This window comes from Sparus aurata, chromosome 8 (genome assembly GCF_900880675.1).
Source record: "Sparus aurata chromosome 8, fSpaAur1.1, whole genome shotgun sequence".
In the NCBI taxonomy this organism is placed as follows: Eukaryota; Metazoa; Chordata; class Actinopteri; order Spariformes; family Sparidae; genus Sparus; species Sparus aurata.
In genome coordinates, this window is record NC_044194.1 from 28,691,317 (window position 1) to 28,706,129 (window position 14,813).

The 14,813-nt window shown below is 40.7% G+C and overlaps 1 protein-coding gene and 1 long non-coding RNA gene across 2 annotated transcripts; both read right to left on the reverse strand.

Annotated features, from left to right (window-relative positions):
- Positions 1–2,582: 2,582 nt before the first annotated feature.
- Positions 2,583–9,724, reverse strand: LOC115586585 (uncharacterized). Its single transcript, XM_030425732.1, has 16 exons — positions 9,383–9,724; positions 8,719–9,293; positions 8,352–8,558; positions 8,160–8,249; positions 7,718–7,791; positions 7,250–7,338; positions 6,992–7,112; positions 6,433–6,629; positions 4,738–4,879; positions 4,152–4,659; positions 3,954–4,072; positions 3,757–3,864; positions 3,607–3,672; positions 3,234–3,322; positions 3,034–3,139; positions 2,583–2,942 (listed from the first exon to the last, which is right to left on the reverse strand). The coding sequence occupies exons 3-14, from the start codon at positions 8,386–8,388 to the stop codon at positions 3,308–3,310; spliced, it is 1,566 nt and encodes a 521-aa protein (XP_030281592.1). The 5' UTR covers positions 8,389–8,558; positions 8,719–9,293; positions 9,383–9,724; the 3' UTR covers positions 2,583–2,942; positions 3,034–3,139; positions 3,234–3,307.
- Positions 9,725–13,864: 4,140 nt separating this feature from the next.
- LOC115586212 (uncharacterized) lies at positions 13,865–14,813 on the reverse strand. The gene is made up of 2 exons (XR_003984836.1): positions 14,581–14,813; positions 13,865–14,152 (listed from the first exon to the last, which is right to left on the reverse strand). It is a non-coding gene; the product is annotated as an uncharacterized LOC115586212 (long non-coding RNA).

The window sequence follows — 14,813 nt, forward strand, 5'->3', positions numbered from 1 at the left end:
AGACAGCTGGGTCAGTCACTGCTGCGAGCACAATTTTTAAGTTTCACTTTCGCTTTTGGAGAAGCTCGCATGTTGATGTTTTGCCGGCTGCAGGAGACTCGATTGGACGAAAATGGCGTGTTCCAAGTTCAGTGCTAAAAGGAAAGTTGACAGTGAAAATCAACAGTTCAAAGAAGAATGGACTGAAAAATTTTAATTCATTCTCCCTTCAAACAGCACAAGTCCGATGTGCTTAATATGCCAGGAGACGATAGCTGTGACGAAGATTTCCAATTTAAAACGTCAATATGAGACGAAACATAGGCATTTTGAGGAGACATTTCCTCAAAATTCTGAGGTTAGAACAACGAAAATAAATGCACTGATATCATCATATCAAGCTGCAAGCAGGATCCTTGCCACTTCTATGACCCAGCAACAGAAAGCAACAGAGTGCTCCCTCAGAGTGGCGTGGATTTTGGGTAAGCACAAGAAGCCATTTTCAGATGCAGAAATAATAAAATAATGCATGACTTAAGTGATGGACACAATGTTTGAAGGCAAACAAAAAGAGGAAATGGCAGCTAAAATTAAACAAATCCCCCTCTCAGATTCCACAGCAACCAGACGCACTGAAGTACTGGCTGGTGATCTAGTTAAGCAGCTGTGTGATGGAATAAAACATGCAGAGTGCATTTCCCTAGCTGTGGATGAGTCCACTGACACCACTGATAATGCTCAGTTGATCGTGTTTGTGAGGTATCGTGAAGAGTCAAAAAGGGAGTTTGTTGAAGATGTGTTGGGCATGGCAAACCTCTGTGGACAGACAAGGGGTGAAGACATTCACAATGCAGTACTGGAAATGCTGAAAGAAAAAGGAATAGATGTGAAGAAAGTTGTGTCAGTTGCTACTGATGGAGCTCCAGCTATGATGGGCAGAGAGAGAGGACTGGTTCAGCGCCTGAAAGTTCTCCACCCTCACCTGATATCTTACCACTGCATAATTCACCAGTCTGTCCTTTGTGCAAGCCTTGGAGAAATCTACTCTGAAATCATGGCAACAGTGATGAAACTTCTTGAGAGCATCATCTGCACTGCAGCATCGCTTGCTGCGCTCGTTCCTGACGGAGGTCAATGAAGCATTTGATGATTTGCTCCTGCACAACAACATCAGATGGCTGAGCAAAGGCAAGGTCCTGGAGCGTTTTTGGGCTATTAGGAATGAACTACAAGTGTTTCTGTCAGAGCAAAAGAGTGCGAAAGCAAAACTGTTCATGGATTTCCTGCAAAATCCCGAAAAGATGGCAGCTGTGGCATTTTTGACTGACATAACATCTCATCTGAATAACCTAAATCTGAAGCTTCAAGGGGAGAACAACACAGTGTGTGAGCTGATGTCAGCAGTGTGGGCTTTCCAGAGGAAACTGGAGGTCTTCAAAAGTGACCTACAGGTAGGCTGTTTAACATTTTCTACCACAAACATTATCTGTATTTAAATTACATTTTTAAAACTTCATGCCCTTTTTAAAAAAAAACAAAAAAAAACTGAGCCTCTTATTCCTTTTTAATTTTTACCTATAGGAGGAATTGCTCCATTTCCCCAAACTTTTGGAACAGACCAAAGAAAAAGGAGCTCATCAGCAACATGTTCAATTTGTGGAGAAGCTGATTGAAAATTTCAAGACACGCTTTGATGACTTCATATTGGGGAAACAAGTCCTTCTGTGCATTGACAATCCATTTCTGGTCAGAAATGTGAGAGAGTTCTCTTCAGAAGCACAACAAATCTTCCCATGGGCCACAGCTGCTTCACTGCAAAGTGAGCTAATTGACCTGCAAGAAAACATTGCACTGAAAGAGAGTCAGTGTGACGTTATCACCTTCTGGACAAAGATGGTAACTGCAGCTAATTTCCCTCTACACTATGTTTGGCTCAACCTACCGTTGTGAATCTGCGTTCTTAACAATGAACGTGGTGAAGAACCAGTACTGCAGTGGACTCACAAATGAACACTTGCATCAGTGTGTCCGCCTGGCCATTACACCATTTGAGCCAAAGCATTGGCAGCAGACACAAGATGCCATTTCTCTCATTAAGCAGTGTTTCACAGTGACACACTTTGAATGTAAAATAGTTTTTCATGACACTTTCATTCCTAAGATCTTGATGTATTTGTTTACCAAAGGAATCTATGGAGGTGATGATTTTTTTGTTAAACTGAAAGGGACATTTGGTTTGATTTTAGCATGTATGTTAGGACAGAAATACACTCTCCCTTCTTTTTTGTGGTTCTTTGTGATTATATTTAAAAAGAAAAGTGTTCTTAACCCCCTCCTGATACATTTGTTTTGGATTCATGACAGGGGTCATGTTTTGTTTTATTCAACTATTTATTTTAATTCATGTCAAAATGGAAATTACATTTTATTATTATTTTCGTATTTTTGTTGTTTTGAATGAAAATGACTTTTTTTTTTTATATTACAGTATTATTGCATGTGGCCTGACCGACCTCAATAAATGGACCTTTGAGTCATTTAAAAAATTCTTTGTGGCCCTTTAAGATTTGTATTTGAGTACCCCTGGTGTATACAATCAATGAAGTAGTCTAACACTGAGTACACATCAATATTGTGTATCATTATTCAAGATATCGTGACAATGTGAGCTAAATTCTTGGTTTAAAACCCTAGCTTGGGTCAGTCTTGTCAGTGTTCCTTCAGCAGCATCAGTGTCCAAAGAAGTGCAAAAACATGCAAGTGAGTATAATGAAACTATGCATATTCAGTAACCATGTGATCGATAAGAGTTCACCCAGTGTTGTGGAGGTAACCTATCCAGGGTGGATCCCCATCTTCCATTTTGTTGTCGGTCAACATGAAAATTCACTGTCTTACCCACTCATCCACATCAGCCCCTGAGCTCTCCTCCCCACAAGCCCAACACAGGTCTGACAGGTCATCTGTAAACACAGACCAGAAAAAATTACAGGTATTTATATAATGTCAATACAGACACAAATGTTTCAGTGTATCTGCTGGAGAAGTACAAACCAGTGTTTGTTAACAGGGCCGTTGCCATTTCCAGCCTGATGCTGTTCACACCCTGCTGGTCCACTGCGTAATTGAGCATGTCACCTTGCAGGATCTGCTCTGCAAGCTGAAAAGTGACCGCTCAATATCAGAAAATAGACTTATGCTGATGATGGATTGGCACAGACATAGTCAAATTGTTACCTTGCAAACAAACTCACCACATGATATGGAGTCCAGCTGCTTCGGGTGGTCCAAGGTTGTGCAGGACCATCGTCCGATTGCCGGACAATGTTTACGAACAAGTGCTCTACACAGACAAAACATTGATCACAGCTCATTATTTCTAACCTCAGCCCATTTAAGATCTTCACCAATTAAATGTCAATTAACTGGTATTGAAACAACTTCACAAGGACAACAGGACACAGATAATGATGTAATGTGTTGTGTTGCTGCCACAATATCATCCAAGGGCAAGGAATACATCATTAGAGTTGACTTTTCACTATGGAAATGTAAATGATGATTACAGCCATCCACTTACACTGGATAGTCACATGATTTGTATCCACTCAGTTAACTATTACTCACAACTAGTGTCCAGTGACCCTGATGACATACGGCCCCCGCTGCCACATCGTGGTTGACAAGATCCAGCTTAAAACAAAAAACACATTTTACACAGAGACATCTCAATGTATAAAATGTCACTATATAGGAATTGGCAGACATGGCACTCACTCTTTTATACTGTTTCTGGGATCCCTGCCAGATGTCGGACATGGCGAAAGAGTCAACCATTTTTGTTCTTGTTCTCATGCAGATCAACAGTAAATATGCACTGACAATCTGTGAGTAGAAGAGTGACGACGTTACACTTTGCTAACTGAGAGAAAAATATTCAAACAACAAAAAGAGAACTTAAAACAAGAGATTACTTCCGTCTCCAACTCCTTTCCTGGGGCCAGGTGCTTCAGTGTTTCAGAGAACACTTTGTATGGCCCCACCTTGGACCAAAGTGTCTCTTGACGGCCACCTGCCCATATGTCCCTGATTACTGCAAGGATGAAGATCAGTGACAGTTATTTGTGAAATACATGATTCATGAATGCATGATTTAATGAATCTTTACTCACAATGTTCTGTATCCTTTGCAGGTCCTGGGGATTTTCGGCAGCCTGGTGTCCCAGAGGATGTGGGTGCATGTGTGCTGTTTGTGTGTGTCTGTTGTGTATGTGATGGACCAGCCAGAGGAGAGGAAACCAACACCTTTCTTAGTTTGGCAGGGACCCTCTCCTCTGGCTGGACATAATGTATCAGATGGTCTATGTTCACCTTGATTTTTCGCTGTCCCCTCTGGGACACCAGGTCTGCACTCTTCCCCTCTAGTTCGACAATTTTCAGGGGGCCAAGGAAATCTGCCTCGAGCTTGCCCCCCTTGCGTTGCTCCTGCCTAATGTTCTTCTGGAGGACAAGCTCGCCGACTTTAAAGTTGTCCTCCTGGCCTCTATCTTCCTTCCGTTTCCGGACCTTGTCCTGACTCTTCCTTACATTTGCCAGAACGTGTTGGACATCCTCCCTCTTCTTAAGGCCAGCACAGGGTTCCTCCAAATTGAGGAGGCTTGTGACTTTGTGTTCTTTGACCTGCGACAAATCATGTGTAGTGGTTAGACACACGCACACACACACAAAAAAAAGGGTGAGAACTTTAAACAATCTTACTTCAAAGTGCTGTGGCACCTCTGAGGGGTACCTCGCCTCCCTCCCAAACATCAACTGTTTTTTGGTCCTCAGGGCGAACATTGTGGATTGAAGGTACTGGCCCCAGTTCTTATGACGGTCAGCGACCATTTTGTTCAGAGACCTAGAAATGCAGGCATCACATTCATGTGCATAATGTCATATTGAGAGAGCTACAAATTATACATCTGTATTGCTCCATTAAGTTCCTCCACAAGGCCATTGGTCTGTGGGTGATATGGTGAACAAAGGCTCCTTTCAATGCCCAGCTTTTCACAAAGCTCATAGTTGACCTTCAAGTGATTAGTTGGATAAAGATGACATAAGTCAGTACAGCAGTGGTTGCATACTGGGGACAAATGAGGCATCATTACTGTACCTTACTGCAAAACTCTTTGCCCTGGTCTGTTAGCAGTCTTTTAGGTGCACCAAATTTGTAAAAGAAATCAAGAATACAATTTGTCACCTCAACTGCTGTTTTGCTCTTTAGTGGGTAGGTCTCTGCCCATTTGGTGAAATAATCAACCATGACACATATGTACTGGTTGCCACCACCTGTGAGTGTAAGTTTACCCACCAAGTCCATGCCTACAAGCTCAAGAGGCTCAGTCACCTGAGGAAAAAGACAATAGGACATGAGAATGTGATCAGTGATGCGTTTGAGAGCTGACTGTCTGCCATGACTGTTTCTACCTCGATTGGGTTGTATTGCTTCTTTTCTTTAAGGGTTGGCAGGGTTAGGGTTAGGGTTAGGGGTTAGGGGTTAGGGTTAGGGTTAGGGTTAGGGTTACCGGAATCATCCGTGTTCACCGTCTTGTCAACTGAAGCTGTTCAAGTGAGTAGATTGTTGAGCAGGGTCTACTTTGTCTTTCTGTCTTGTTGACTCGCGTCTTGGTGTCATGTACATCACATTACTGCATGAAATTTCTAATAATCCAATCCAAACCATTAGCCAACCCCAAATTTTAAATACTATTATTTTCTTCGTTGTCTTATGAAGTCAGGCTGTGCTAATCAAGCTATGACATTTTCTCGTTGAGCAGCTGGCTCTAGAGGCAGTATTTTCCATAGGTATCCGTCTGCAGCCTGCAAAAGAGAGGCGTAAACTGTAGGAGGCGTAACGTATAGTCACGTCACTGCTACACGTAACGCCCACTATACACACTTCTTAAAGGGATATGAGCCTAAATAGGTACTAATACAGTTTGACCACAGTCCAGTGGCACAAACGTCAATGTTTTTGCTTATGCATTCTTTGCCCTATAATAAATGAATTCAAAAGCATACTATTATTATTTATTCATTTATTAATTTTAAAGTGGTAAACAAGTAAAAAAGCAGGATATTATGAATATGAAAGTAGCAAAATACAAAAGCTGACATTACTTTAGACTCAGAAAACTATTGTCCATTCATCTTATATGAGATGGAAATTTTCTTTGGCTCTGCACAAGAAACAACAAATAATAAAAACACCACACTTAAGACACTGACAAGAATTCATGAGTTAATAGATTAAAAAGATAAATATGTCAGTGCTTGTGTGGGTGTGATTAAGATAGCTAAACATTCCTGTGTTAAAAATGTGTGAATTAAAGTCATATGTGTTAAACGTGTGTGTACATTTATTTGAACAGTTCCTTATTGAAGAGGGCGACAGCTAATGGTATGTATGACTTTTTGTAGCCAATCTTCTTGGCCATTGGTATGGCCAGTCTGCAGCAGCTGAAATGCTGAGTAGAGGGGATGAGTGAGATCCTGATAAATCTGGACAGCCTTTTTATTATTGTTATTATTGTCACCTGTGTGAGTAAGTCCTGGAGTGGGAGTTGTTTTTGTCCAGTGACCTTGCTGGCCTGGTTGACAGTTTGCGCCTGTGAGGTTGCCACCATGTTATAGGTTAGGACACTTTTAGTCAATTAATTATTATGTATTATTATCATATAGACCACAGACATAGTGGACTTCCTGGTGTCACTCCTCAGTTTCCTGAGGAGGGCACACCGTTGTCTCCCTTTTTCGTAGATGCAGTTCACATTATCTTGAAAAGTGAGCTGATGGTCGGATATTGTTATTATTACTATATACAGACTGTATGTAATTATCTTTTGCACATTATTGATATATTTTGAGGATAAGCTACATAATTAATGAGTAAAAAGACAAGCCATTATGAATGCCAAAGTAGTCAATTACAAGAGCTTGCATTAGAATGAGTTACAAAGATGAGAATTACTTTATTAATCCCCAAAGGGTGATTCATTTGTCTGGCAGCACAAAGCCTAATGGCTTGTAGCTTCTCCAATGCCTCCTCTGATAAATGTCCCATCAAGTGTGTTTGCATTATTTTCAATTCACTGTCAAAAAAAGAACAAACATTAAATAAAAGGTTTCAATACGATGTTACAATACACTTTATTGTAGATGAAAATATTGTGCATTTCATTACACATTGAAATATGTCTATCATCAATTCTTTATATATTAATCTTACCATGGTTTATATTGTGGGCCCCTTTTGAACCTGGCCACAGCCTCACGCACTGTCAAGGTGTACTGTTCAACCAGGGTGTAGACTGTCACCTGGACAGGGTGATTGACATTTGTTAAATTAAACAGCTGAATGTAGCCTTTAATTATGTTTGTCTAGTTTGATATCACACCCTTATGACACTCTTAGAGTGCAATAGGCTCTGTAAAATTTGACAAAAGGAAAAGGAAAAAAAAGTTATATTCTACGAACACAGGTCTGAATGCTCTGAACAACTGAGTTTGTCAAGCACCGCACAAGCATTAAAAATTGAGGAAGATTTTAATATTAAACATCTGTGTTGTTCCATTTCAAGGTTCTTTAATCTATCATCTATCAAGTGTGAGGTGTGATATGAAAAAACAGTATGTACAATATGAAGCACAGTGCCAATATTAATGAATGTATGTCAACAAAACAATCATGTCATACTTCTGGCAAAAGGACGTCAAAGATGAAGGCCACCCAATCTGTCAGCTGTCTCGCCCTTGGCATTTCCCTTATGACTGAGAACAGGAAGGAGACAACATGGTCAGGTTGTTCTACCTCAAAATAAAGGGTGGGCCTCTCCTTCCTGTGCTCTCATGCTGACAGAAAGTCTCCAGTTATGATAGCCTGAAAACAAATAGTTACTTTAAATGATGGTGATGGTCCATATTGATAGTGCGACCTGTGACTTACAGGGATTCTCCCGATTACCTTCATAGTCAAACAATGGGTTTTATTATAAACATGTGGCAAACACAAGAGCACAAATGCAAGTGTACGTGTAAATTGTTGCAAGATACAATAGACTGATAAGTGTTTATGAACACTTCTTTTAATATTCCTGCATAATACTCACTTCATATAGCCATTCAGAGCTACAACTTACTTTTTAAAAACCCTCCGCAAACAATTTCTGTTTCAACAGAGTTCCAGAATGCCTCAACATCAACATGTCCATCAAACTCAGGTGAGGGATCTTCAGTGTCACAGTAAAACAGATGGTAAGACATGTTCCTTGAAATCAGTGTTACAGTATGTTATTGTATTAGTAATGTCAAAAGAAAGGAACAAAACTTACCTGGCATACAAAAAACACCCTTCTTTTGTAGATCCATTATCTCAACATGAGGATGGAACCCACAATTTACACAAGTAGTTGTAGTCCTGAGCTGTCATTGCCTCAAAGTGCAAATAACCATGTAGAATTGAGTCATGGTTTGAATACTTCTTGTTTGTCCGTTCAAGGGTGTCCAAAGCCCTTCCAACTGCAGTATTATTCTGTATTCTGTTACATTTGAAAGAAATTTATGGTAGACAATTACATTTGAGGGATTTAAATATTACTGCAATAACTCTGTGATGGATCCTTATGCGTAACATGGTAAACAACAAGTAGTTCATCAGTTAATTTAAACAGGACATAGTAAAACAGAATAAATTAATACCTGCACAGGCTGTCTCAAGAAGAGGCAAAGATGCAACGTTAGTATGTGGTCATCAAAGTTGTGCAGCCCCTCAGTCCACTTCGTGTACTTGCCAGGAATGTGAACCCAGATATGTTGAGTACACCAAAGTTTTATGTTAGAAATGCTCTGTCATCATCTTCTCTTCAGACTCTACATTCTTGTCGTTTTGCTGTGAATGTGAGTGGGTTGCAACATTTACTGTCATAACCTTTGCAGAAGCAGTAGCTGATGCAAGCCAGGCCTGCAGCTGCGCAGCTACACTTTGTTGTTGTACATGGCTTTAACTCAGCTTTGCAGCTACAGCTGATAATGTCCAACAGGGCAGGAGGAGCAACAAGGCTTAAATCCAGGACAGGCATGATGACTTCCTCTGCTTCCTTCTCGCAAGTCATCCATCCTCAAAACTACTCATAACTACTTTACGGTTTTTCATTTAAGCCTTTTGGTGTGATTGTAGACAGTTTCTCAATCATGATATGCTCCTGACTTTTACGCCGATTTATGCTCCACAGTGGGTTACTCTCTATGCCGATGTATTTGAAGTTTTGAATGCCCTGTAAGGTGAATTGAGCATACAAAGTTGTCTCCATATTAGCATTACGTATCTGATTTAGATGTTCGTAAATGCGGATTCTCAACTTACAGTGCTGGCATTGTATTGCATAAATCACGTTGCTAGTCTGCGCTGTCATTATCTGTTTGATAGGATGACCCGACCCTGAACCTGCGTTGAAAATAAAAGGAGTGTGGGTCAAAAGCCATGGATCATCCCTTGATTTTTATCTTATCTACAGCTGTATGAACCAACATGTCCTTGAGGTTTTTATTTCTCCTATAAGCTCTGATCATTCTGAATTTGGTAAGAGGTTCACAAGATTCCTGTGTCCGTCTGAAATTCGACCTAAGTTTGGCATTAAAACCTCCTAGGTGATGTGAAAAGGTTTCAACCATAGGGATCAGTGGGAGGCTCTCCCCCTCTCTCTTGTGTTCCCTGTGATGCATTAAGATAGCCTTAAACTCTGTTTTAATATTCCGTAAGAAACGCTTGGAGTATCCCCTCTGTGTTAATGCCGCAAACAGGATTCTTGTTGCCTCCTCTACATCGTCCGGAAAGGTATCAATCCTATGAAAACAAATTAATTGTGATTTAACAAGTCTGAGATAAGTACGCTGAGGGTGGTAGCTGCTCTTATGTAACAGTGTGTGCCTATCTGTGTCCTTAAAATACACCTTTGTAGCAAGTTTTTTGTTCCCACTGGCCAAAATGGGAGTAAAAAAACACCACTGTATCAAGAAACTTGACTTGTTGGTTTTGCAAGTTACATTTTAACTTAATTTGAGGATGATGGGAATTAAGCACCGCCACAAAATCCCTAAAAGAAGCCTCCATGTCTGCCCACAGCCCAAAGATGTCATCGAGGTACCGCAGATAAAATACAGTTACCGGGGTGGAGGAGCCTGCAGAGGCACTAGGGGCAGTAGAGGTGGAGAAGGCTGCAGAGGCACTAGGGGCAGCAGGGGTGGAGGAGGCTGCGGTATAAATGGAAGATGGAGAGACAAAGCAAACATTTTTCAAATGAAAACTGTGAGAAATTAAGTTACATGTAAATGTTAAAAATAAAAAATATCTAAACAAAAGAATTCCTTAAGCAAAGACATTGTGTCAGGTTGGGGTTTAAAGGTGAAGACTATGGAAAGGGGAGGTGGACTCAAACGCAGTTACTCACAGGAGGCAAGGGTATGGGGAAAATAAAAGGCGAGCTTTAATTCCAAAGCTGAACGATGCAAGACCAAAAGGGAGCAAGACCAAAAACTAGGCAAAACGGACAAAAGTAGTACAAAGTATCAACTAAGACAGCTCAACAAAGTGCAAACAAAAAGGACAAAGTACAAATCAAAAGCAAAGTTCCAATCAAAAAGGCAAAAATGCAAGAAACAAAATCCGAAGAACACATACCATGGGGAGACTGGAAGGACATGACAGGAACATGAACGTGAGCATGAGCAGAGGCAGACAGATACATACAATGGGAAGGCAGGAGGGAAAGCAGAGACTTAAAACAGACACAAACGATCAGACAAGGAACAGGTGAGGAGAGAGAGGAGGGAGGAGGCCAGGTGTGGTAATGAGCAGGGAAAGCACAGAGGAGAAACATGGAGGGAAACAAAACTACAGACAAAGGGAGACAGGGGAAAAAACTTAAGACACTTAAAGGACCAGAGACACAAGAGGGGCATGGAAATTCAACAAGGGAAATACACAGGGGAAGTTGGACACATGAGGCATGGAAAAACAAAACATGAGACACAAGACAAAAGTCATGGAAATCAAATGCAGGAGAATACAAGACACAAAACCAAAATCTGAACATAACAAAAGGACATATATCTACAGTCATGACACATTGTTACTGGTTTGAACGTGGCTAATGAGGAAGCCTCGTCTTGGGACTGTACGGCCATCATGGCAGCAATGGTTGTAGCAGCCCAAGAATAAAATGTCCAAAATATATACAAATATGCAATACTGATAAATGCAAAGGCAACAAAAAGGATACTAAAATAGAGTCCTTTACACTCCCACCAAATCGTGAGTGATTAACAGAACCTTAAAGCAGTGGTAAAGCTACTATACTGTTCAGTTCATGTGGTAATCTATTCAGCTCTGAGCCGTTAATGAGCCGTTAAGTGTCAGTGTCAGACGGAGCGCACAGAAAAGCTTGCGAACATAGCACAGTAACGTCCCGATTTTTGTTTCAAAATAAAATGTCCAAAATACATACAAATATGCAATATTGTTAAATACAAAGGTAACACAAAGGATAATAAAATAGAGTCCTTTACAATGGTAGTGTGGTGTTTTCACACAGCCTTGCAGGCACTTGTACATTTTAAAACCTACAAACAAACAAAACTAAATTACATTTACAAACAACTTGTGCTAAAATGAAAAGCTAATTAGTGTTTACTATTACAACATTGATGCACGTATAAACTCCTTACCGTAAATAAAGATCAAATTTACAACATTTCACAACAACTGCATGGACTTCTCTAGATTTGAAATTAAAACATACCTCCATGTCGAACAGCTGTCTTTTCATGTGTTTGCAGATGCACCACAATATTTGAATACTCGCCAGTTTTTAAACAGACAACACATTTTTTTTTTTCATCTTTAAAAACCGGCAGAAGTACTTCATCATCCATGCAGATGGTTGGATGGAGCTGAAAGCAAACATACAAGTGTTTTCTTTGTTTCATCATGTTTTCAGCTCATCAAAACCACAAGGGTCATACAACCTCATGGTCCAGTATATGGCCAAATAATTTCTGTTACTCTGAGAAGAAACCTGTTGTTGATGGCACATGGTTAAACATTCAGTGGAAACCCATACACGTGGCCTTCACTGCACTGCATTTGTTCACTTCACTATACATAATATTTAGTATGCTGGTAGAGTGGCTGTTGTTTAACCATCTTTGTTATCACGACCATGTCTTTGCTATGGCCTGTTTATCTATTCAGAGTGTTGTGCGTTCATTAAGTAACTTTAACTTTTGTGACTGTAGAAGCTGTGTAGGTTTGTGTTTGACTGTAAATTTGAACAACAACCTCAGACAAACTAATCATGGCACAACACAAATGCTTGCGGACAAGCTCTCCGTGATACTGATATGGCGCATTAATGTCACAGTCAAGTTGGTAATCATAATCAAAGTTACCGTTATGGTGTCATTACTCATTTTAATTTGCTAAACTAGACCACGCTGAAAGTAATGTTTTTGAATTAGCGGGTTAATATTACAGCGGAGTCAGAATTTCCAAGTTATTTCTTGCCAAATTACAACAGCCACAATTTCTAGCTTAGATTTATTTTCTTGGGTCAACCTTTTAGGATCGTTTAGAATAGAAATACATACATAAATACGTTGCATGTAATTTACCAAACAGGCAAATAACCACCACGGAAGCTATCTTGCTACCTTATTTTGTTCAGTTTACAGAGCAACGGGCTAGCCTCGTTCTGTCTGCCCGATAATATTTAATATTGTGGATAAAATATATAGCCGATTTGCTTAGTTTATCGCCCCAGGTAATTATATAACTATGTGCAGCAATTCAATAAGTGTTACATTTACCAAATAAAATTTAAGGACACTTACAGTCTAGATACGATCCGCCATTATTTCTTTTTTGAGACCTCTCTCGTTTTATTTCCTTGTTTTGTTCTTGCTTTTGGCGGGTCTCATTTTACACGTTACACCCACTACATGTTACGCCCCTTTCGTGCAGGCTGCAGACAGACCCCTCTCGTGTTTTCCAACCATGACAGGGGAGTTATTCTTATGCATTTTGTTATAATGTCACTTGCCAGGTCATGTAAGGGGTAGACTACAGAATTTATTATACTTGTGAAAATGAAACTCCACTATATCTCTCTTTACATTTATTTGGTCCCATTGCCGTCTTCAGCTAAGAAAGAAATAGTTGGCCCCACATGTCCAAAATTCTTAGAACACATCAGATAACCTTCCGCAACAATTGCAGGCTCTTTGGTGGAGCTCTGCTTTGAATGAAGTTCCATTGTGACAAATGAATGAACTACTTGCGGAGAGACATGGATCAGAGGCAACGTTGACAGCGGTGAGCGGTCATTATGACCCATGCCTTGCGCACACGGGGTCGAGCAAAACTGGAAGAACTTGGACTGGGAAGTGGTGACAATGGCGTACAAAAGTGTGTGATAGCGTCACTTCGCTGAAGACTTTTAGAAGCTAACTGGTGTTTTTCCAATTTTGTGTCACCAGCATTTTCACACCAAGTGTGCCCAAGTTGAGGGTCCTATGCAGAGCATACACCGTGCTTCAAATTCATTATTAAGTACGGCCCATCCACCCACAACCTGGACTTTCCAGGTCAGAGTGACACTGGCCCCTCTACCAAGAGGAGGATGTGCATGTGGCCTTTATTTTAATACTGCCTGGCACAGCTTACACACAACCTTACTTTTGTTTATTTCCTGCAGGGACAAAGAAAGCTGAGTTGGACTTGCTTCATAGTACATCCCTCTGTTCAGTGCTTTTCTGGACTGGCATAAACTTAAAAAATAGAAGCACAAAATGGCACAGACATTTCCTTTTATCCATTTCTGCATCTTCTGGTTCTGCCATGGCATGCTGATTGATCCCCACCTCCCATAGCTGATTGGGTGTTAGGTTACATAGGTGATCCCATCCCCTGCTGAAGATATCAAGACTACCTTGTAGTCTGGGCTGAAATGCTTGATGACAACTGAAGAGGTGTGCAAAGTTTGACAGGTCAAGCAAACCATTCTCCTCTAGTGAGTGCAGCACACTGTAGTATATGCTGGTCAGAGCACACCACACGTCTCTCCAGAGTCGTTCAATTCTGGGAAGAGAGTTTGAGTTGGATTAGATATGGTTTACATACATATATGCATAATAATTTACAATAGCATTTTTTAACCACTGATATAACCAAATGGTTTCAAAAGAAAAATGGTTATCACTATTAAAGGGACAGTGTGTAACGATTTAAGTAATTTATTAACTCAAATCAACATCTTTGTTCATAAGTAAGTCCTCATTGGTGTACAATTACCTCTGCCAACAATCCGACTTATCCTCCTGAGCGAAGAATTACCTATCTGAATAAACATAGCACGGGCAAGCTCTATGGAGGCCGCCATGTCTTTCCGGTTATAAAAAAACTATGGACTGCCGAGAGGGACACAAAGCATTACGTGGTACTACATAGTAAGGCTAAACGTGTTTTCGCTCAGAGCCAGCTTGACTGCGGAACTGTTCTGTAAGTACCTCTGTCACTTCTCTTCTCTACCTTCGGAAATCTTCAATTCTTGCGAGATCGTCTCTTGAAGCTGCTGGCCGTCTTTGTCGTCGTGAAAGCGGTTGTGCCGGTTGTGACTCCTCTACTTCTCCTTCTCCTCTTCCTCGCCCTCCTCGCCTCGTCGATCCACTGCCTCTCTGTCCTCTCCCTCTCCCTATTCCTCTCCGTCCTCTCCCTCTCCCTATTCCTCTCCCTGTCACTA

Excerpts from the sequence above, each read along its gene's own strand:
- LOC115586585 (XM_030425732.1), bottom strand. The coding sequence starts at position 8,388 with ATGGATCTACAAAAGAAGGGTGTTTTTTGTATGCCAG. Across the intron at positions 7,792-8,159 it reads TTGCGGAGGGTTTTTAAAAA|TCATAAGGGAAATGCCAAGG; the intron begins GTAAGTTGTAGC and ends TCCTGTTCTCAG. Across the intron at positions 6,630-6,991 it reads ACCCTTTGGGGATTAATAAA|GCGCAAACTGTCAACCAGGC; the intron begins GTAATTCTCATC and ends GCAACCTCACAG.